The 22,105-nt window shown below is 46.0% G+C and overlaps 2 protein-coding genes across 12 annotated transcripts in view; one reads left to right on the top strand and one right to left on the bottom strand.

Annotated features, from left to right (window-relative positions):
* Positions 1-5,373: 5,373 nt before the first annotated feature.
* LOC132342466 (cuticle collagen 13-like) lies at positions 5,374-8,178 on the bottom strand. Its single transcript, XM_059875707.1, has 2 exons — positions 7,584-8,178; positions 5,374-5,591 (listed from the first exon to the last, which is right to left on the bottom strand). Exon 1 carries the CDS (start codon positions 8,176-8,178, stop codon positions 7,603-7,605), a length of 576 nt encoding a protein of 191 aa, XP_059731690.1. The 3' UTR covers positions 5,374-5,591; positions 7,584-7,602.
* Positions 7,753-22,105, top strand: part of VPS13D (vacuolar protein sorting 13 homolog D) — a 273,475-nt gene continuing 259,122 nt past the window's right edge. For 9 of the 11 annotated variants that reach the window (XM_024976417.2, XM_024976416.2, XM_024976415.2 and 6 more), the window contains exons 1-3: positions 7,753-7,830; positions 12,647-12,819; positions 21,875-21,952. In XM_024976417.2, coding sequence (XP_024832185.1) covers positions 12,723-12,819; positions 21,875-21,952 — 175 coding nt within the window. In that variant the 5' untranslated portion in view covers positions 7,753-7,830; positions 12,647-12,722. 11 annotated transcript variants of the gene reach the window in all.

Raw genomic sequence — 22,105 nt, 5'->3', positions numbered from 1 at the left:
GGCTCATTAACTGTGGCTGGGCCATAATTAATGGGTAGCAGTGTTTTCTAAAACTGGATACATGCACACATCCAAGCCACATTAAAATTTCAACAGAGAGAGGACTTCCTTGTGGTCTAGTGGTTGAGACTCAGTGTTTTCAGTGTGGGCGGTTTGGGTTCAACCCCCAGTTGGGGAACTAAGATCCCACGTGCTATGTGGTACAGCCAAAATAATATAAAATAAAATAGCCTATTCCCAAACTTTCTTTAAAAATTTCAACTTAAAATCTCTACAAAGTCTTTTTCCTTTCTATCTGAAGAAAATGAAGCTGGTCACAGAGAATAGACAGATGGGGGGTTTCCACTGTCCTGCTAAGGTGGGCAACGGGCAAAGGGACTCATGAAAACTCATAGCCAGTACAGAGACAGGGCCAGACCAGTCTTTTGGAAAGACGTCTCCAGGTGTTGGGGGGAGCGGTAAGTGGAAAGGCCGGCTGTCAGGACTGGGATGCTAACCCTGTCCATGGCTCTCATGTCCTTTGGTTACTGGGAGGTGGGCTGATCCCTCCTAAAGTCCCCTGGTTCTGGCTACGTTGGGAAGATGACTAGGGAAGGGAAGATTGGAAGCAAAGACACCAGGGATGTTCTGGTTGTGTAACAGGGAAGAACAAATCTGATTCCTTAATTGGATCTGTTTCTTTAACTTATTTATTTTATTGCTTTTGCTGTAAGTTGAGAATGTTGCCTACTGAAATATACATGACAGCGCATTCTCAGGCTGTCATCTTTAATGGTATAACTCTTTTCCATTCATATAGAGATTAAAAAGTTGCAGAACATAAAATAACATTTGTCTCATTGGAGGTTTATAGGAACATTGTGACAGGACCTACATGGACAGCTGCAAGAACACAGGATTCCCGCACCAAGAGGTTTGCAACAACCAACCATACTCCCTCCCCTTTTAGTATAAAGGAGGCCTGAGCCTGAACTTGGGGAAGACGGTTCTTTGGGACACTAGTCCACCATCTTCTTGGTCTGCTGGCTTTCTGAATAATGTTGCTATTCCTTGCCCCAACAACTTGTCTCTCAATTTATTGGCTTGTTGTGCAATGAACACTATGAGCTTAGTCTGGGTAACTGTTGTTCTCCACCCTCTCCTCCAGTCCTTTTTCCACCCAGCTCTGTATCCTCTTCAGACTGAATCGCCAGACCCTTGCCTTCCAGCTTCCAGCAGGGTTTGCCCTTGTGAAGGCAGCAGCAGGAGCAGAGTGGGAGGACAGCACTGGCCCACTGTATTCCCTCCTCCACACACCTTTCCAGTGGCTTCTAACCGTATCCAGTCTCTCAGCTTGCTTTACGGCGCCACTCCCTCTCTGTCCCCACAGCTCCTCCCCCTGTACTTAGCTAGCTTCCTGGATTTTCTTACTGTTGCCCTCTGCTCTGCCAACTGCCCTTCCCTTAGTGTGCCCATGCCCTGTTCGCTTCCAAGGGGCACCACAGCCCTGACAGCTCTCACTGCACATTTCCCAGGCCTCCGCCATGCAGGAGCCTCCTAAGTTCCCATCCTGGGTTCAGTTTCACTCTCTACACAATGTGGGTAATAACAGGTGATGTGATATGAGAGGCATAAAGGAAAACTCTTCCCACATGTTGCCTCTACTCTCAATACTCCTGACACGGTCACCAAATGTGGGTTTTTTTCCCTCCCCTACACCAAAAAATTCAGTGACACCAGCTGGGTGTGCTACTGTTTAACTCAATTCCGACATTGTCTACAATGGGAAGTAATACTAGAGCTCACAGGTTAAGGGCTCCCTCCTACAAGACTGCCTTAATTTCACATACCAGTCACAGGTTCAGGTGTTACCTGTGCTTAAAAAAAATTTTGTTTTATTATTTACTTATTTTTATTTTTGGCTGCGCTGAGTCTTCGTTGCTGCGTGTGGGCTTTTCTCTAGTTGTGGTGCGTGGGCTTCTTGTTTCAGTGGCTTCTCTCGTTGCAGAGCATGAATTCTAGGTACACGGGCTTCAGTAGCTGTGGCACACGGGCTTAGTTGCCCCAAGGCATGTGGGAATCTTCCTGGATCAAGGACTGAACTGGTGTCCCCTGCACTGACAGGCAAATTCTTAACCACTGGACCACTAGGGAAGTTCCCCTGGAAGCTTTCTGAATCCCATCCTTTTGAGGTTTTATGGAGACTTCCTTAACAGGCATGCTGATTGAATCATTGGTCACTGGTGATTGATTCAACCTCTAGCCCCTCTTCCCAACCCAGAGGTAAGTGGTTGGAATTGAAAGTTCCAGCCCTCTAATCACATGGTTCATTTCCCTGGTAACCAGCCCCCATTCTTGGGGTCTTTCCAAAAGCCACCTACTGACAGAAACTTGGGTGTGACTGCAAGGGATTTGATATGAATAATAAGACACAGGTTTTGCCTTTATGGCTCTGGAGCTTTTTCAGAAGTGAGAACACAAGAACAGTTATTTGAACAAAAGATGCTCCATCACTCTTATCATTTAGGAAATTTCAAAGATTTCTGGAGTTGTGAGCCCAGGATGGAGGATGAAGATCAAATGTATATTTCTTATTATAAATCACAACATCACAGTGGGGAAATTTGAAGCAACTGAAGGCAGCCACCAGCCTGATGATTTAACTGATCAAAATGGGCCACGTGAAGCCCCTCCTGCCTCTTTCTTTTCTTTAACCCAGATGGAACAAGTGCTTTCTCTAAAGTAGGGCCAGCGCGGATGGGAGGAAGAATCTTTTGGATTCCTCTCCATCTAGTTTGCATTCAGGCACTGTTGTTAGGGAGCACCTTGATGGACTAGCACAGAAGTCAAGAAGTCCAGAGTTGTGGGTGCTAGAAGTCCACCTTTCCAGGTGTGAATCTCGGTTCTGCCACTTTGTGTAACCTCAGGCAAATTAATAACCTTCTCTGTGCCTCACTCTCCTTACCTCTAAAATGGGGTTAAAATATCTCCGTCAGAAAAAGGGATTACATGAACTACTATCTATAAAATACATGAGACTATGTCTGGCACATAGTAAGTGCTCAATAAATATTAGTTGTTGTTGTGTGTGTGTGTGTGTGTGTGTGTGTGTGCTGGGGATGCAACAGAATGCAAGGCAAGGAAGGTTTCTGCTAGAGCTGCCATGCTAGGTGGGGCTATGTGTAGAAATATGCGTGAGTGCTACGCCACTGGTGATTTTAAAAAGAAAAATAAAACAACATGGGAAACAGACAGAAGTAGGGGTGCTGCTAGTTTGCAAGGCGAGTTCAGGAAGGCTTCTCTGAGAAGCTGGTATTTGAGCTGAGGCTTTGGTGAAGGGAGGGACAGCAGCTGCTCCAAGTTCACACAGCAGGTTATAGGTGAAGCTAGGGTGCAATCCCAGGACTCTTTTTAATTACAATATTGTGATGGTTTTTGTTATACATCAACATAAATCAACCATAGGTATACATATGTCCCCTCCCTCTTGAACCCCCTCTCACCTCCCTCCCTGCCCCACCCCTCTAGGTTGTCACAGAGGCTTTGCGTTCCCTGCATCATACAGCCAGCTCCCACTGGCTATCTATTTTACATATAGACTCTTAACCTTTAGGTTTGCCCCAAGCAGCCCCCTGGCTTTCCAGACGCTACTCTACTTTCTGGTTTCTGAATATGGAACTCCAGGCAGGGCAGAGAAGTCCCTGGAGAGAGAGGAAATTCTAAAGAGCTGGTTATCAGGAGTCCCCTAAAGTAAACAAACTGTTTACCCAACTCAACTCCTCAGATGAGTATCAAGCCCAGCCGGCTCAGCGCCTCCTCTGCATGGCACAGATAATGGGTACCTTGCCTATCTCCCAGGGCAATTATAGAGATAAAATAACTGAAGCTCAGTTTCCCAACTCTCAGGCCAGGCCACACTCAGACCCTTGCCATCATTCAGGAAACAAACCCCAACATCTTACCCTGACTCCTGAAGCCACCCTCCTGGCCGCACGTCTTGTCCCTAGGGTCCCAAAACTGTCCCACCCTCCCTGTCTGCACCCGATCTGGTCTAGATGATCTGGAGGTCAGGTGGGGAGGGGGCTTTATTGGGATGTACTGAGCAGGGCCTCTCAAATCTGCCTACCCCAGAAACCTGCCCCCTTGGACCAATATGCACCCCAGGGTCTAGCCCAGATGGTGATTAGGGGGCACCCCCATCTCCTGCAGTCCTTCACCTGTCACGTGTCTGAAACTTGCAGCTTTGGGGGCCACAGCATGGGTGGGGGACCATGGGAGGTCCTTCCCTGTGGCCAACACAACCCTTTCCCCTCTGCCAGGCCAACCTTTGACCGACCTCTCTGTTCCCTGGATCCCCCATAACAAGCAGAGGGTGGGTGGAGGGTGAGCTGCGGTCCTCATGCAGAAGGTTTCAGGCTGGCAGCAGAGTCCAGCATTGTCCTGTGGTCTCTCTGTGTGATCTTGAGTAAGTTCCTTCCCCTTCCTAATCCTCTGTTTCCCCTTCTGTACAATGTGGGCTTTAGACTAGCTCTATATTTCCAAACTCATCACTTGGGGAGCTGGGTCCTCCTCCAGACTCCCTGAATTTGTATCCCTAGGGGCCAGTTCTTTCCACTAAGACCTCCAGCTAAAACTGTACACCCCTCGATTCCACCTTGCTTCCCTGTATTCTTTCTTTGCTGCCTATCACCATCCCACCCCCTGCATGCTTTACGCTGACTTTGGTTTTTGTCTGTGTCTCTTCACCTGCTGGTATGTAATCTCCAGGAGGGCAGGGATATTTATCTATTTATTTGGTTGTGTGGGGTCTGTTACTGCACTCGGGCTTTCTCTAGTTGTGGTGAGCGGGGGGCTACTCTTCATTGCGGCACAAGGGCTTCTCATTGCGGTGATTTTTCTTGTTGCGGAGTATGGGTTCTAGGGCTCCTGGGCTTCAGTAGTGGTGGCACATGGGCTGAGTTGCCCAAGGTGTGTGGAAGCTTCCCTGACCAGGGATTGAACCTCATGTCCTCTGCATTGGCAGGCAGATCGTTAACCACTGGGCAACCAGGGAAGTCCCCACATGCGCTTTGATTTTCTCTTGTGTAAACACTCAGGACTGAGATGGCTGTGTGGTAAATGTATGGTGCGATGGATGACTCTCAGTGACACTGGCTGAAGGAATGGTGTCCTGGCATAAACTCCTCAGGTACAGCCACGTGTCTCTGGGCTGAAATATCTGGATCCTGAGATAAGTCCTGAGGGGTGCCTTCCTTTCTGCCTTCTGTGGAGTTTGGGGTTTTACACCAAACCTCAGCCTCTGAGGACACCCAGTGTTGAGATTCTGATGGGTTGACCCCACCTCACAGGAACCCAGGCTTTCCTTAGGAGTGAGTCAGCCCACAAGCACCTTCATTAGCTTAGCATCCTGAAGGTTGATAATTATTATGGTGAACAGATACCCGCAAACTTGCCAGCCTGCGTCCTGCATCTTCTGACTTTTTATAAGCCTGAGGTGTTCTTCCTGTCCTTCTGGTGATAATCCAAGATGAGTTGTTCATTTGTTCATTCATTCACGGCACCTTCATTGAATCCTTCCCGTGTTAGGCCAAATCTAGGTACTGAAGAAACATCTGTGAAAAAGACACAATTTCTGTTGTCAGGGAACATTTAGGGTGAGGGAAGAAAAGATGTAGGTCAGTCAGTTCAGTGGCTCAACTCTTTGCTATCCCGTGGACTGCAGCATACCAGGCTTCCCTGTCCATCACCAACTTCCAGAGCTTGCTCAAACTCATGTTCATGGAATCAGTGATGCCATCCAACCATTTCATCCTCTGTCACCCCCTTCTCCTCCCACCTTCAATCTTTCCCAGTATCAGGATCTTTTCCAATGTGTCAGTTCTTTGCATCAAGTGGCTAGAGTATTGAAGATTCAGCTTCAGCATCAGTCCTTCCAATGATATTCAGGACTGATTTCCTTTAAGTATAAACAAGTAAATAAAATAATCTCATTTCAAGCAGCATTAAATTTTGTGAAGATAATATAACAGGATAATGAATGAGGGGAACTTAAGATAGGACATCAGGAAAATCCTCTGAGATGAAATGTTTGAAGCAGAGTGGGCTATATGATTATTCAGAGTCGCCCTGTAGCCGTATACATCTCTTGAGCACTTGAAATGCAGCATTTATATTGTGATGTGCCGTAGTGTAAAATACACACAAGACTTAAAAAACTAATGTCTTTTTTTTTTTTGACAGCGGTTCTTTTTGTAAAAAAAAAATTATTTATTTATTTTGTTTTACCAGGTCTTAGTTGCAGCATGTGGGATTTTTAGTTGTGGCATGTGACTTAGTTGTGGCATTTGAGATCTAGTTCCCTGACAAGAAATCGAACCCAGAGCCCTTGCACTGGGAGTGCAGCCTTAGCCACTGGACTACCAGGGAAGTCCCCAAAACATCTTAATAATACTTTTCCTGTTAGTTATAGGTTGATCAGTCCTGAATATTCATTGGAAGGACTGATGTTGAGGCTGAAACTCCAATACTTTAGCCACCTGATGCAAAGAACTGACTCATTTTGAAAAGACCCTGATGCTGGGAAAGATTGAAGGTGGGAGGAGAAGGAAACGATAGAGGATGAGGTGGTTGGATGGTATTACTGGCTCAAAGGACATGAGTTTGAGTCAACTCTGGGAACTGGTGATGGACAGGGAGGCCTGGAGTGTTGCAGTCCATGGGGTCTCAAAGAGTCGGACACAACTAAGCAACTGAACTGAACCGAACAGGTTGAGATGACATGTTGGATTAAATAAAATATATTATTTCACCTTTTAGTTTTCCCTTTAAAAAATGTACCAACTAAGTAAATTTAGTATGCAGTTTAGCATCGAAGAATTGATGCTTTCGAACTGTGGTGCTAGAGAAGACTCTTGAGAGTCCCTTGGACTGCAAGGAGATCAAACCAGTCAATCTTAAAGGAAATCAACCCTGAATACTCACTGCAAGGACTGATGCTGAAGCTGAAGCTCCAATACTTTGGAGCTGATGTGAAAAGCCGACTCATTAGCAAAGACCCGGATACGGGGAAAGATTGAAGGCCAAAGGAGAAGAGGGGTGGCAGAGGATCAGATGGTTGGATGGCATCACTAACTCAATGGACATGAGTTTGAGCAAACTCTGGGAGATAGTGGAGGACAGAGCTGCCTGGCATTCTGCAGTCCATGGGGCTGCAAAGAATTGGACACGACTTCACAACTGAACAACGACAACTGCATTATACTCCCACTGGACAGCAATGGTTTCTGTAAAAGCATCCTAAGCAGAGAGATGTGAAATCAAAGGTCCTAAGGCAGGAACTGGAGGATGCTGGGGCAGAGCGGGCCCAGGAAAGAGTAGCAAAAATCGGAGTGGAACAAATTCAGTAGGATCTTGGTTTCAGCTCTCTGAGGAATGGGTTTTACTTTAGGTGTAGTGGGGAAGCAGTTTCAAGCAGGCAAGTGGCAAAGTCTGAAGTACGTTTTAACAGACCCCTGGACTGCTAAGTGCCGAACCGACTGCAGGCCAGTCTGTCCTAAATATTATCATCTCAACCTGTAGCCTTCCCCCGGACTCGGTTTACCCACATGCTGTAAAATGAGGCTGTTATGGCCTTTGTCCCCATTCTGCTCCAGCCCCTGCAAACTCTGGAGGGAGCGGCCGGCGGCGCCTCCTCGATGACTCGGCGCTCGGCTGGCCAGGCGCCGGCGAGTCGCTCGCTCGATTGGTCGGGTCGGGGCAGGCCTGAGTGCGGCCGGCCAGCGCCATTGAGGAGCCGCGGAGAGGAAGCGCCGCGCAGTGCCGGGCTGGGGCGGGCGGTCCGGACACCGACAGGTACGGGCCGAGGCGGGGCGGCGCCGGGCGGCGAGCAGGGCCGGGGGACTCAGGGCGGGCGTGGACCCGCGGTCGGCTGCTCGGGATCTGCTTCAGACCTAGAGGCCCGGGCCTGCCCGCGGGGAGCGCGGCGCGGGGAGCCTGGGGACCCCACCGTCGGGCCCTCCGAGCTCCTCGGTGAAGTCCTGGGGCGTCCGAGCCCCCGACATCCCCGAGCGCCCCGCCCTCATCGGGACCCTCGCTTCCGAGCCTCTGCGGGCACCCTAGCCACACGCTCGGAAGTCCTGAGCTTCTCGGGACTCCGGCGTCCGTGTCCTGGGGAGTGCGAGCCCCCGCCAGACCCTGCATCCTCTCCAGGGTCGGGGAAGCTTGGTGCCCGGGGATGAAGAGGGTGTCAACCCGCGTCTCCCCGCTGGAGCTTTGGTCTCCACACGAGAGCCCAGTGTATGAGCCTCGCTACCTGTTCCTAAGAAGGATCTCCAGTCAGGGTTCTAGAGTGTCTTAACCACCCCCTTCTCCAGCCTTTGGGGTCACGGTCTGGGCTGCGGACATCAGGCCTCAAACCTCTTTGCCCCTCGCCCTCCGGGGTCATGCCCTGGCTGAGCCCCTCCTTCCCGGGGCTTGGGGACACCTGGACCTGTTCCCTCCTGGCTCTATCTGGTACGTGGGGTCTCCGTCCCCTAGAGCAGGGCGTAGGGTTCTGAGCAGAGGGGAGGCGCACGGTCTGGAGGGAGCGTCGCCTCCTGGGTTGTTTCCTTCCTGCGGGGCCTGGCTCCCCGGGCCTGGCTCCCGCCCCTCTCCTGCCGCTGGTCTCCGAGCTCCTTGTGCCGGCAATCCTCCGCCCCGCCGCCTCCGCTCCTGTCGCCAGCCCTTCCTACTTAGGACTCCAGCCGCCCCTCAAGGGAGGGGCCTGGCTCAAGGTCATGGCCAGCTGTCTGCCCGCCGGTGGGCTGAGCACTGATCTCCAGTGTCACCTGCCCCACCAATTAGGGGAGGCCAGGTGGGGGTTAGTGCCAAGCAGCTGCGGAGAAGTCCTGATGGACAGGAGTGTAAGCACTTTGGGATTCTGGCCAGCCTGGGGGCCCTTCCTGACACCGGATTCCTTAAGGGAATCCTTGAAGTGGCCTCAAGCCTGGTTTAGATGCTTAGCAGAGTTAATGGATGCCGTCTGGCTTGGGCCTTAACCTATTGGCCAGGGCGTTTTATAGTGCCTCTCACCCCATCTTCTTTTAATCTGGGCTTTGCCTTCCTCCACCTTCAGGAGAAGTAGATCTTGTGTACAAACTGATAGTTGTTTCCCTTTATTCCTACTCAGAGAGTACTTGTAGTTGGCACTTTAGAGTTTGTTGGCATTTACGGCCAGAATCAATGGCAGTTACTTCAAAAATCAAGAGTACTCCGGCTTTGGCTCTTTGTTTAAATGTGTTTGGAGTTTGCATAGTAAGACTAGATTAGTCAGATTCATGTTTTGTTTTCAAAGATTTACTCGTTTAAAGTTATAATGAAGTGTTTCCTTTATTCTTATTTTAAGAAATTTGTTCTTGTAATCTCTTCTTTAAATAAATGTACCCCATAATTTTTAGCAGATTCGTAATTTTACATAAAATGTGCTTTACAAAAGATCTTTGGAAAGAAATTAGTGTTCCCAGGTGGCTCAGTAATAAAGAATCTGCCTACCAGTGAAGGAGACTAAAGAGACTCGGCTTTGATCCCTGAATCAGGAAGATCCCCTGAAGTAGGAAATGGCAGCCCACTCCAGTATTCTGGCCTGGAAAATCTCATGGACAGAGGGGCCTGGTGGGGCTGCAGTCCATGGGGTCACAAAAGAGTCAGACATGACTTAGCAGCTAAACAACAACAAAGCACTTATTTTCTTATATGTTTTTACTGTCATTGTTGACAAATAAGAGTTAATTTAATCTGGAAATGCAGAACACTGTTGACGAATAAAAAACAATTTTTCCTGCAGGTTAACTCTTAAAGAGCTTTGTGTTTGGGGGGTTTTGGTGGGTGGAGGCCTCTCAGTTGGCCTAAGAGTGTCTTCTGGCACTAAGATGAATCACTGGAGGTGGGGCAGAGTGCTTGGAAAGGATTCAGAAAGGGCCAGTTCCAAGTGGGATGCCTGCCACAGCAAACCTGGAGCGGCAGGCTTGGTGGGTTAGTGTCCCACATGCTTGGCTCAGACCAAGATGTGGAGCCCACATCTAACTGGGATCTGCTGCTGCTGCTGCTAAGTTGCTTCAGTCGAGTCTGACTCTTTGCGACCCCATAGATGGCAGCCCACCAGGCTCCGCCGTCCCTGGGATTCTCCAGGCAAGAACACTGGAGTGGGTTGCCGTTTCCTTCTCCAATGCATGAAAGTGAAAAGTGAAAGTGAAGTCACTTAGTTGTGTCCGACTCTTAACAATCCCGTGGACTGCAGCCTACCAGGCTCCTCCGTCCATGGGATTTTCCAGGCAAGAGTACTGGAGTGGGGTGCCATTGCCTTCTCCGAACTGGGATCTACTAGCTGAGAAATCTTGATACCCGTTTAAACTTTTGTGTCTCAAGTTCCCTATGTTAATTTTATGGAATACTAAAAATAATTTATTTTTTGTAATGCTAAGGGACACCAGTCATTATGGTGGACAGTAATAAATCAGTACTGGATGTGAATACTATAGCTGGAACCAGAAGATTTCTGGTGTTTGTAGTTACTGAGTAAGGTATTGTATCAGCATCAGCTGGTGTCCAAATACCAGTAATGCAGTTCTAGGACATTTAAGAACAGTGATAAACCACTGCTGTCTCCCTTCCACTTATATCATTTTACAAATGATCCTGATAAACAAATTTGCAAAATTGATTTCAGGAAGGTTTAAGAGGATCATTGCAGAATATGAAGTTCGTTGATACAATCTCTTAGGCCATTTTTCTTTTTTTTGACTGTGTTGGATCTTCGTTGGACTTCTCAGGTGGCACTAGTGGTCAAGAACCCACCTGCCAGTGCAGGAGACATAAGAAACTTGGGTTTGATCCCTGGGTGAGGAAGATCCCCTGGAGGAAGAAATGACAATCCAGTCCGGTGTTCTTGCCTGGAGAATCCCATGGACAGAGGAGCCTGGCAGGCTACAGTCCGTGGGGTTGCAAAGAGCTGGACATGACTGAGGCAACTTAACACACGTGGGTCTTCATTGCTTTTCTTGGGCTTTCTCTAGTTGTGGGGAGTTGGGGGCTACTCTTCATTGCAGTGTGAGCGCTCCTCCTCGCGGTGGCTTCAGTTGTTGAGCACAGATTCTAGGGTGTGGCAGTTCAGTAGTTGTAGCGCACGGGCTTAGTTGCCCTGAGGCCTGTGGGATCTTCCTGGACCAAGGTTTGAACCTGTGTCTTCTGCATTGGCAGACTCCCATCCAGTGTGCCACCCGGGAAGTCCCTCTTGAGCCATTTTTGACAGGGTTTCTCATCCTTGGTACTGTTGGCATATTGGGCTGGATAATTCTTTGCTGTGAAGGGCTATCTTGTGCATTGTGGGGAGTTCAGCAACTTCCATGGCCCGTCTCCTCTCACAGGGTACCAGTGGCAAAATTCCAGCCCCGCCCCCGCCCCCTGCCCCAGCCCCCAGTCATAATATTCAGAAATATCTCTAGATGTTGCCAGGTCACATATGGATAGAACCTCTGATCAGGACAGCCTAATGCCCAGGTCAGTCACCAAAAGCAATCAGGTTAATGATCAGTTACATCAAAAAGATGCACAACTTTGAATTGTAGGTAATTTTTGGTTAATTTATAAGTGACCATTCTTTGCAGCTGCATCAGTATGTAATGTATTGGTTTGGCCCTCCATTTCCTAGTGGTGGCATCTTAACAGTGCTTCCCATCCATCATTCTTTTTTTATATTGAAGTTAGTTTCAAGTGTGCAGCAAAGTGATTCAGTTCTAAATATATATATTTCAGGTTTATTTTCCTTTATAGGTTATTATACAATATCGAATATTGTTCCCTATGTTACACAGTAGATCATTGTTGTTTAAATCTATTTTATATATAGTAGTGTGTGTCTGCTAATCCCATACTCCTAATTTATCCCTCCCTTCTTCCCCCTTTAGTAACTGTAAGTTTATTTTATATGTCTGTGAGTCTGTTTCTGTTGTATATATAGATTCATTTGTATTATTTTTTTAGATTTCACATATAAATGATATCATATAGTATTTGTGTTTCTTTGTCTGACTTCACCTAGTTTGATATTCTCTAGGTCCATGCATGTTGCTGCAAATAGCAATATTTTCCTTCTTTTTAAAAAATATTTATTCATTTGGCTTCATCATGTTTTATGGCACATGGCGTCTCCCTTGTGTTGTTCGGGGTCTCTTGTTGAGACATGTGGACTTTGTAGTTGTGGTGTATGGGCTCAGTAGTTGTGGCTTGGGGACTCCAGAGCACGTGGGCTTCAGCAGTTGTAGCATGTGGGCTTAATTGCTCTGAGGAATGTGGGGTCTTAGTTCCCTGACCAGGAATTGAACCTGGGTCCCCTGCATTGCTTAACCTCTAGACCACCAGAGAAGTCCCTTTCCTTCTTTTCTTTATGGCTGAGTAGTATTCCATTGTATATGTAAACCACACCTTCTTTATCCAGTCATCTGTTGACAATACTTGCGTTGCTTTCATCTCTTGGCTATTGTAAATGGTGGTGCTGTGAACATTCACCCCATCTTTTCTTAAATCTGTGCTTTGTATCCATCTACTTTCAGGACAGATAGAGTAGGATATCATCTTGGAAAAATTGTTTGGTTTTTCTGTTCATTTCTTTTTTTTTTTTTTTCTTCTTCCATAGATTCTTCTGTGACCATGAGAGAGAGAAATAAAGAATAATCCATGAGTTTTAAACACCTTGTCTTGAGGATATAGTCATGTTGGAAGGTCTTGTAGCCTGGGTTCTTAATACCTACCTGGGGAAATATGTCAATAACCTGAACACTGACCAGCTCTCCGTCGCGCTTTTGAAAGGTGAGTGAGTATATGTGTCTCTTTTTGGTGAACTGTGCTTTGCAGATTGGATATCTATTTTTTATATTCTTTTTATTGTATTGAGAATAATAAACCTTAATGGCCAGACAGCTTTGTTACAAATATGTGCAAAAGAAAATAATGTTCCCCCATAGGACACCGATTATTATTATTATAGAGTAACTTAAGTAGGTAGCTGTATTGTCATAGAGTTTAGGGAAATATTACATAATAATAATAATTTTAAAAAGACCATACTACTGGTGACTATGCTTTGCCCCAGTTAATGTTTTTAGTTTTATAGGGCTTTATGGAAGCAGCCAGGATGTAGTGACAGTGGTACTTCAGCTTCAAATCCTGCTGTTACTTGTTAGCTATATGAACAAGTCATTGCAGTTCTGAGCCTCAGTTTCTTTCGATTAGTGGGCAGTATACCTCTATGGGTTGCTGTAAGGATCAAGTGGAGTGGCCTTTGAAGCTCCTTTCCTGCTGGTGTGTAATAGATACCCACATGTTACTGTAGGGTCTTCTGACAGAGTTTATGGGATCTGTCTTGCTGACTAGTAAAATACCTAAAGCTTGAGACATTTTCACCTTGACAAGGCTATACTTCCTAAATACAGCCCAGTGGTTTGATGAGGGGATTGGGAAATCCTTCCTTGCCTTAAGTTCTCTTTGCTCAACTCAAAGTGGAACCCTGTAACACGTCTAGGAAAAGAAAGAAGATCAAATCAGTTTGCAAACATGTAGAATCTTAGAAAGGGGAAAGGGGGCCTCAAACATAGTGGAAACCTCCTGGGCTTCCTTGGGAGTGTGAGTTTTGGCAAGTGTACTGGGGCAGGTTAGGGAGGCTGGCCATGAAGCAGATGTGCGGACAGCCTGAGCACAGGTGCAGTGATTTACTGTTCCCAGAAGCAGCATTCTCCAGGGTTTCCTGACCCACCCAAGCCAGGGGAAGGGTCACGGCAGTGATAGGCCACAGGGAGCTCGCAGGGTTGCACCTCCCTGCTCCCTTCCTTTCATTGGAAACAGCAGTGGCTTCTTTCCTCTTCTTTTTTTTTCCTCTGCACTTTCCTGGACGGGAGCTTCTTGATGGGAAGTGAAAGTGACCTGTTGCCCAGGAAAGGGCTGTGTTTAAAGTATAATAGTAGTGTCGAGTTTATATCTTTGGTCACGTATTGAAGTTCTCAGACACACTGTGAAGCTAACGGGATGAACGGAGGGTAGGTTACTGGGCCCAGAAGGAGCCCTGCAAACCACAACATTGCTGACAACAGAGCTGGCTTTCTCAAGAGGGATGTGGTAAGAAGGATGTTTGCTAAAGAAATTAATGAATAGAAATTGGTACCTGATCAGTTATGGCGTCTCCACTGATAATAGACTTTGAACCTCAGCAATTTTATTTATTTATTTTTTAAAGTTATTATTCCTTATTTATTTTGGCTGTGCCAGGTATTAGTTGCAGCATATGAGCTCTTAGTTGTGGCATGTGGGATCTAGTTCCCTGACTAGGGATTGAACCCGGGCCCCCTGCATTGGGAGCATGGAGTCTTAGCCCCTGGACCACCAGGCAAGTCCCTGAAATGGATTCAGCCTGCATGTGGACTGTGCATGAAAGGGTGCTTGACCAAGTAGCCAGGTGTGCACTGGGTGGGGAGGGGGGCAGCCTCAGTGGATCACCTGGTCTCTGTGATCTCTGGACTAGGTCCTAGCACCCCTCCATCCTGATTCTGACTCTGTTCTGACTCTGATTCAAGGACTCTGACTTCCATGAGATGTGGGGGATGGGATGGAGCTGGGCTGGGCTGGACTCTAACCCGCTGCCTTCTAGTATACAGAGCGGACATACTTGTCCTGCAGGAATGTCCACCTTGATCCCACACAGCGCCTTCCACAATGGATAGATCTCCCATTTATCCTTTTGCCAAGCAAGCTGCTACATTTGACATCCATCTGTCTTTGTTTCATTTTTTTTTTTTTTAATTAAAAAAAATCCAGACCATAAGACACACCCACTACCCAGAATTGACCAATGTTAACAACCAGGTCCACCCTCCTTCTCTCTGACCTTCGATCCTAACATTTGACCTTCTGTCCTCCTGGCTGGTCCTGAACATGCAAAACACCTGGATCACTTTTCCTCCGGATGCCTGTGTGACTCTGCCCTCACTCTGGTCCAGTCTGCTCAAATGCCACCTCCTCAGAGATGCTTCTCTGACCCTCCTAGCTAAAGTTGCATTTTTTAAGAAATTTTAAAATTTGCTTATTTGGCTGTGCTGGATCTTATTTGTGTCATGCAGAATGTTCTGTCCTCATTGCGCCAGGCAAAATCTTTAGTTGCAGTATGTGGGATCTAGTTCCCAGACCAAGGATTGAGTGCGGGCCCCCTGCATTGGAAACTCGGAGTCTCAACCACAGACCATCAGGGAAGTCCCTCTAATCTCAGCAATTTCAGACAGAATATATCTTGTAAGGACAACTGTGGGTATCTTTGAAGCTTTCTGCCCCCTTTCTGTGCCTATCTTTTCTTAAAGAGTGTTCTCTATGGCTTTTAACAAGCCTACGGAGTTTGAGGAATGTGTCTCTGCAGAATAGAAACATGCTTTTTCTTTTGTAACTGATGTAGTTACTCTGTGTTTATGGATCTGGAGCTTGCCATGGTGCTTGGCTGAAAAGTTTTAGAGCATCACAGTGCACTGAGAGAATGGCTTTGTAAAGGAGTTGAAAACTTTTTTGTTGATCTTGATGACATGATTAAGGAGGGTTTGGGGGCAGAGAATATGAGAGAAGAATGAGAGTGTTATTTCAGTTTGTCTAGAGATATTTACCCGACCAGTAATGCTGAAGATCATGATCATCAGATCATGAACTCCTTATTGCCAAATTCAGACTTAAATTGAAGAAAGTGGGGAAAACCACTAGACCATTCATGTATGACCTAAATCAAATCCCTTATGATTATACAGTGGAAGTGAGAAATAGATTTCAGGGACTAGATCTGATAGACAGAGTGCCTGATGAACTATGGACTGAGGTTCGTGACATTGTACAGGAGACAGGGATCAGGACCATCTCCAAGAAAAAGAAATGCAAAAAAGCAGAATGGCTGTCTGAGGAGGCCTTACAAATAGCTATGAAAAGAAGAGAAGTGAAAAGCAAAGGAGAAAAGGAAAATACCCATTTGAATGCAGAGTTCCAAAGAATAGCAAGGAGAGATAAGAAAGCCTTCCTCAGTGATCAATGCAAAGAAATAGAGGAAAACAATAGAATGGGAAAGACTAGAGACCTCTTCAAGAAAATTAGAGATTCCAAGGGAACATTTCATGCAAAGATGGGTTTATTAATAAAGGAAAGAAATGGTATGGACCTAACAGAAGCAGAAGATATTAAGAAGAGGTGGCAAGAATACACTCAAGAACTGTACAAAAAAGATCTTCACAACCCAGTTAATCACGATGGTGTGATTATTCACTTAGAACCAGACATCCTGGAATGTGCAGTCAAGTGGGCCTTAGGAAGCTTCACTACGAACAAAGCTAGTAGAAGTGATGGAATCCCAGTTGAGCTATTTCAAATCCTGAAAGATGATGCTGTGAAAGTGCTGCACTCATATGTCAGCAAATTTGGAAAACTCAGCAGTGGCCACAGGACTGGAAAAAGGTCAGTTTTCATTCCAATCCCAAAGAAAGGAAATGCCAAAGAATGCTCAAACTACCGCACAATTGCACTCACCTCATACACTAGTAAAGTAATGCTCAAAATTCTTCAGGCCAGGCTTCAGTAATACGTGAACCGTGAACTTCCTGATGTTCAAGCTTGTTTTAGAAAAGGCAGAGGAACCAGAGATCAAATTGCCAACATCCGCTGGATCATGGAAAAAGCAAGAGAGTTCCAGAAAAACATCTATTTCTGCTTTATTGACTATGTCAAAGCCTTTGACTGTGTGGATCACAACAAACTGTGGAAAATTCTTCAAGAGATGGGAATACCAGACCACCTGACCTGCTTCTTTAGAAATCTGTATGCAGGTCAGGAAGCAACAGTTAGAACTGGACATGGAACAACAGACTGGTTCCAAATAGGAAAAGCAGTATGTCAAGGCTGTGTATTGTCACCCTGCTTATTTAACTTATATCCAGAGTACATCATGAGAAATGCTGGGCTGGAAGAAGCACAAGCTGGTATCACAATTGCTGGGAGAAATGTCAGTAACCTCAGATATGCAGATAACACCACTGTTATGGCAGAAAGCAGAGAAGAACTAAAGAGCCTCTTGATGAAAGTGAAAGAGGAGAGTGAAAAAGTTGGCCTAAAGCTCAACATTGAGAAAACTAAGGTCCCATCACTTCATGGAAAATAGATGGGGAAACAGTGGCAGACTTTATTTTTTTGGGCTCGAAAATCACTGCAGATGGTGATTGCAGCCATGAAATTAAAAAGAGGCTTACTCCTTGGAAGGAAAGTTATGACCAACCTGCTGCTGCCAAGTCACTTCAGTCATGTCCAACTCTGTGCGACCCCATGATGGCAGCCCATCAGGCTCCGCCGTCCCTGGGATTCTCCAGGCAAGAACACTGGAGTGGGTTGCCATTTCCTTCTCCAGTGCATGAAAATGAAAAGTGAAAGTGAAGTCACTCAGTCATGTCCAACTCTTAGTGACCCCATGGACTGGAGCCCAGCAGGCTCCTCTGTACATGGGATTTTCCAGGCAAGAGTACGGAGTGAGGTGCCATTGCCTTCTCCTAGATAGCATATTAAAAAGCAGAGATATTACTTTGCCGACAAAGGTCCGTCTAGTCAAAGCTATGGTTTTTCCAATGGTCATGTATGGATGTGAGAGTTGGACTATAAAGAAAGCTGAGTGCTGAAGAATTGATGCTTTTGAACTGTAGTATTGGAGAAGACCCTTTAGAGTCCCTTGGACAGCAAGGAGATCCAACCAGTTCATCCCAAAGGAAATCAGTCCTGAATATTCATTGGAAGAACTGATGTTGAAGCTGAAACTCTGGCCACCTGATGCAAAGAACTGACTCATTTGAAAAGATCCTGATGCTGGGAAAGATTGAAGGCAGGAGGAGAAGGGGACGAGAGAGGATGAGATGGTTGGATGGCATCACCAACTCAATGGACATGAGTTTGAGTAAACTCCAGGAGTTGGTGATGGACAGGGAGGCCTGACGTGCTGCAGACCATGGGGTCGCAAAGAGTTGGACATGACTGAGCAACTGAATTGAACTGAGAGATATTTACAGTACTTTGGGAGATGCAAAGGAGACTGAAATAGTTGTCAAGCGTATGAATTTTGTAGTCAGACTGGGTTTGAATCCCAGTTCCTTCACTTAGACCAATAACTTGGGCAAATTACTCAAATTCTTTTTTTCTTCTTCCACTTTTACTGAGAAATAATTGGTACAGAGTCCTGTATAAGGTTAAGGTGTACAGTATAATGATTTGACTTATACACATCATGAAATGATCAGTAAGTTTAGTGAACATGGATCATCTCATTTAGATATAAAATTAAAGAAATAAACCTTTTTTCTTGTGATGAGAGCTCCTAGATTCAATTTTGATATACAACATATACATTAACTCTTATTGTGTTATACCTTACATCCCTAGCACTAAATTACTCAAATTCTTAATGCTTCAGTCTCCCTTTCTGCAAATTGGAGAGAATATTCCCTGTCTCATGCAGTTCTAAGGACTGAACCCATTAATGTGGGTCAAAGAGCTAGAACTACTCTTGGCATTCAGTGGGCCCTAAGTCAGTGTTAGTTATCATCACCGTTTGAGCATCAGCATGATGACTGGCTGGTGCATTGGACTTCAAGGATAGACTGTGCACACATGCTCAAAGCAATAAAAATGCAAAATAGCATAGGAGAAGTTGAAGAACAGAGACAGCCCTTGTATAATATTGCATTTGTTCAGTCATTCAACAAACACTGAGCACCTGCTTTGGGTAAGACTCTGTAGTATGGAATGACACAAAAAGGGGAGACAATAGAAAATACTTGGAGCTCAGGCATAGGGTCTAACCCTAGTTCCACCACTTTACAGTTGTTTGTGACTGTGAGCAAGTTACATAAAAGCCTCTTCTTCACCAGCAACCCCTGCCCCCTGCCCCCAACTCCCACCTTTTCTTTTGCTGTAACATGAGGGGTGTGGAATTTTAGTTTCCTTACCAGGGATTGGACGTGGGCCCTCAGCAGTGAGAATGCGGAGTCCTAACCACTGGACTGCCAGGGAATTCCCACCCCCTCTCCCTCTTGCCACCAGAGATCGGCCAGGCCTGGTATGAACTCTGGGACTACCGCTGACCAGCTCTGTTATTTGTAAGCAACTGCTTATCCTCTAAGCCTCACTTTTCTTATTTTAAAAGTGAAGAAAGTAATACTTCGTTATATTTTTGTGAGGATCAAATTAAGAAATGCATATGAAGTGCTTGGTACATAGTAGGATCTCAGGGTACTATCAGCATCATCATTATTAATATCATCATCCCAGCTCCCTCTTTATAGTCCCTGTTCTAAGAGAACCGTTAACCTGTCTGGGAGGCAGAAATGAGTGTACAGTAATAGAAGCAGTATGTATTATGTTGTTACACTAGAGATCCAGCTGTAATGCAGTGGGAGGAGGATCATTCATCCTGTCTGGAGGAATCTGAGAAAGCTATTCTGGAGGTAACTTTTGAATGGGTCTTGCAGGGTTTTGGTAGATGGCCTGGACGGGGTGATCACCTTCCAGCAGAATGAGGCCTGTGAGTAGAGGCAGAAGGTGGACACCTGCAGGGCATGTTCAGATGCTTTGAGGCCAGAAGGTAGCAGCTGCCAGTGCTGAGTCAAGGAGTTTGAACTGTGGGCTGTGGGCATATGTTTAGATTCCCCCCTCCTTTTCTGTTTTATAAGCTCTGAACCTCAGGTTGGCTCTTTAAATGAGGTTGACTTTCCTAGAGCCCAGGGAGGAGGATTGAGTAGTCATTAGGTATTTACTCTAAATTCACCCTAGTTCTGGCTTCCCAGGTGGCCCAGTGGTAAAGAATCCACCTGCCAATGCAGGAGACCTGGGTTTGATCCCTGAGTTGGGAAGATCCCCTGGAGTAGGAAATAGCAACTCACTCCAGTATTCTTGCCTGGGAAATTTCATGAACAGTCCTCTGTAGCCTGGCGGGCTACAGTCCCTGGGGTTGCAAAGAGTTGGACACAACTGAGTGCACACGCACTACACACTAGTGACTAGATTTCTTATTAATCTGAGCTGAGAAATTTTGGCGTGAGAGAGCCATCCATAAAAATCCAGGCAGATTTTCTGCCTGGAAATCAACGAACATTATCATCTATAAGGTGCTCACCTATGCTGGGTGCTTTGTGGCCTGGTTCCTTGGAGGGACCTTTCCCGGCAGGGCCAGTTGTGGGTAGGGAAGTAGGAAGCCTTTGATCTGTATTTTGTCTGATTCCCTTGTTTTGGACTCTGTAGGCTGCCTTTTCTCTTCATTTTTGCCTCTGTGTCTTCTTTCGAGACCACTTCCTTTGCTCTCTTTGCTTCAGCTTCTTTAATTGTTACCGTTGCATGGATTGCCTGCAAGTCCAGTTCTCCATGTGGCACAGCAGCCATGGAAACCTGGGGCCATCTGCCTTTGTGACAGATTTGGGTGTTGAAAAATAGGGCAAGTGAGTCAAATTGCAAATGTTGCTCTTTAAAAGAAGAAAATGTATGGTTTCCTCCCTTTAAGTCAGTTTCAACTGATAAGGGATGTGTTTCACATCTTTTTCCCCTAATGCTCATTTTCTCCCCAAATGTGGATATAGGATTGTTTCTGGGCTCTCTGGGGCAATTAACTTTTCCTTTTGGTTCATCTTAAGGTGTGTGGAACCCTATGTGGACAGGTGTTCCTACAAACATCTGAAAAATAAGTTGGGTCCATTTGCTCAGAATCTGCCTAGATGCTAGCTTTGAATACTTCTTTAGACGCCAGTAAGGCACATCTTAATCATTCAAAGGGGGAAGTAATCAGGTTTCTTGTATTAGTTTGTTTTTGGAGGAAAAGACTTGCTTTCCTTTCTTCTGAGTTCTCTTGCCAGCTAATGGTTGCTAGTTGTTGTTGTCTGTACTTTCTGTTCTTGAAAATGTATTTCAGACAGATTTATATGACTCAGAAATCAACTTCATAAAAGGAGCCTGTGTCCCCAGCTTTTTGGGGGTGGGGACCCTGCCTGCCTTTGTTTATAATCCCAGTGGCCAGCACTGTGCCTTAGGCACAGGGGAGGGTCACTTCTGTAGCTTTGGGAGTGAGTGTCACCCCCATGACTGTCCCTTCAGTCTGCTTTGGAGACATCTAGTACTTTTGGGTTTAAGTGATGGTAAAAGCTGGGGCTGAAAAGGACCTTGAGCAGTGGTCCAGTTCATGCCTTTGCTCATTACTCTGCAAGTGAGGGTGGGAAGGAGAACCTGTGGAGGTTGGCTTTCCAGAAGAGAGAGTGTACTTCCTTCTGATGACCAACTGTACTGAACTCACAGGAGCTCTTAGACATGGTGTGGAATATATCATTTTAGGAGGGCGGGCAGTGGATGAGGAGAGCTTGTTAAAAATGGCAAATTTCTGTTTCAATTTCAGAGATATCTGGGTGGGGAAACCAGGATCTGTGTTTCATCCCAGGTGATTCAAATGTTAATGGTCCTTGGGTGAATATTAGCCTAAACTTGGGGACTGTAAACTGGCCACCTGGCCAGATCCCTCTGCGAGCTGAGAATGGCTTTTCCATTTTTAAAGACTTGTAAAGAAAAAAAAGAGAGAATGTACAATAGACCCTGTAAGGACTGAAATATTTACTCCCTGGCTCGTTAGAGTCTGATCTCTGCCCTAAACCCTTTGTCTGCTGGCAGGCTTACATGTCAGATTAGACAGGTCAGGACATCAGTACAGATAAAGCACAGTGGTAGGTACAGCCTGGGCCTCCATGGGAAACTCTCCCTTTACTCTTCACTGATTTGCACACAGTAGGCGCCTACTGCATCTATTGGATGAACATGTTATGGTGTTTTTATTTTTTAGGTGCTGTTGAATTAGAAAACTTGCCTTTAAAGAAAGATGCCTTGAAAGAACTGGAATTACCATTCGAGGTCAAAGCTGGTATGTGAAACAAGGGAGAAGGAGACAGTGTTACATCATTTGGGACGTGAAAACTGAGAACCCTTGCGTCTGGCTCTGTTGGACCAGGAAGAGGCAGAATAGGAGTTTCGATCAGTCTTCAAGTGTGGTCCCTAGGCTGCTCATGTCAGGATG

The sequence above is a fragment of the Bos taurus genome, chromosome 16 (assembly GCF_002263795.3).
Source record: "Bos taurus isolate L1 Dominette 01449 registration number 42190680 breed Hereford chromosome 16, ARS-UCD2.0, whole genome shotgun sequence".
In the NCBI taxonomy this organism is placed as follows: domain Eukaryota; kingdom Metazoa; phylum Chordata; class Mammalia; order Artiodactyla; family Bovidae; genus Bos; species Bos taurus.
This window is presented reverse-complemented; position numbering and strand designations above follow the sequence as displayed.

Excerpts from the sequence above, each read along its gene's own strand:
- LOC132342466 (XM_059875707.1), bottom strand. The coding sequence starts at position 8,178 with ATGCAGGGTCTGGCGGGGGCTCGCACTCCCCAGGACACGGACGCCGGA.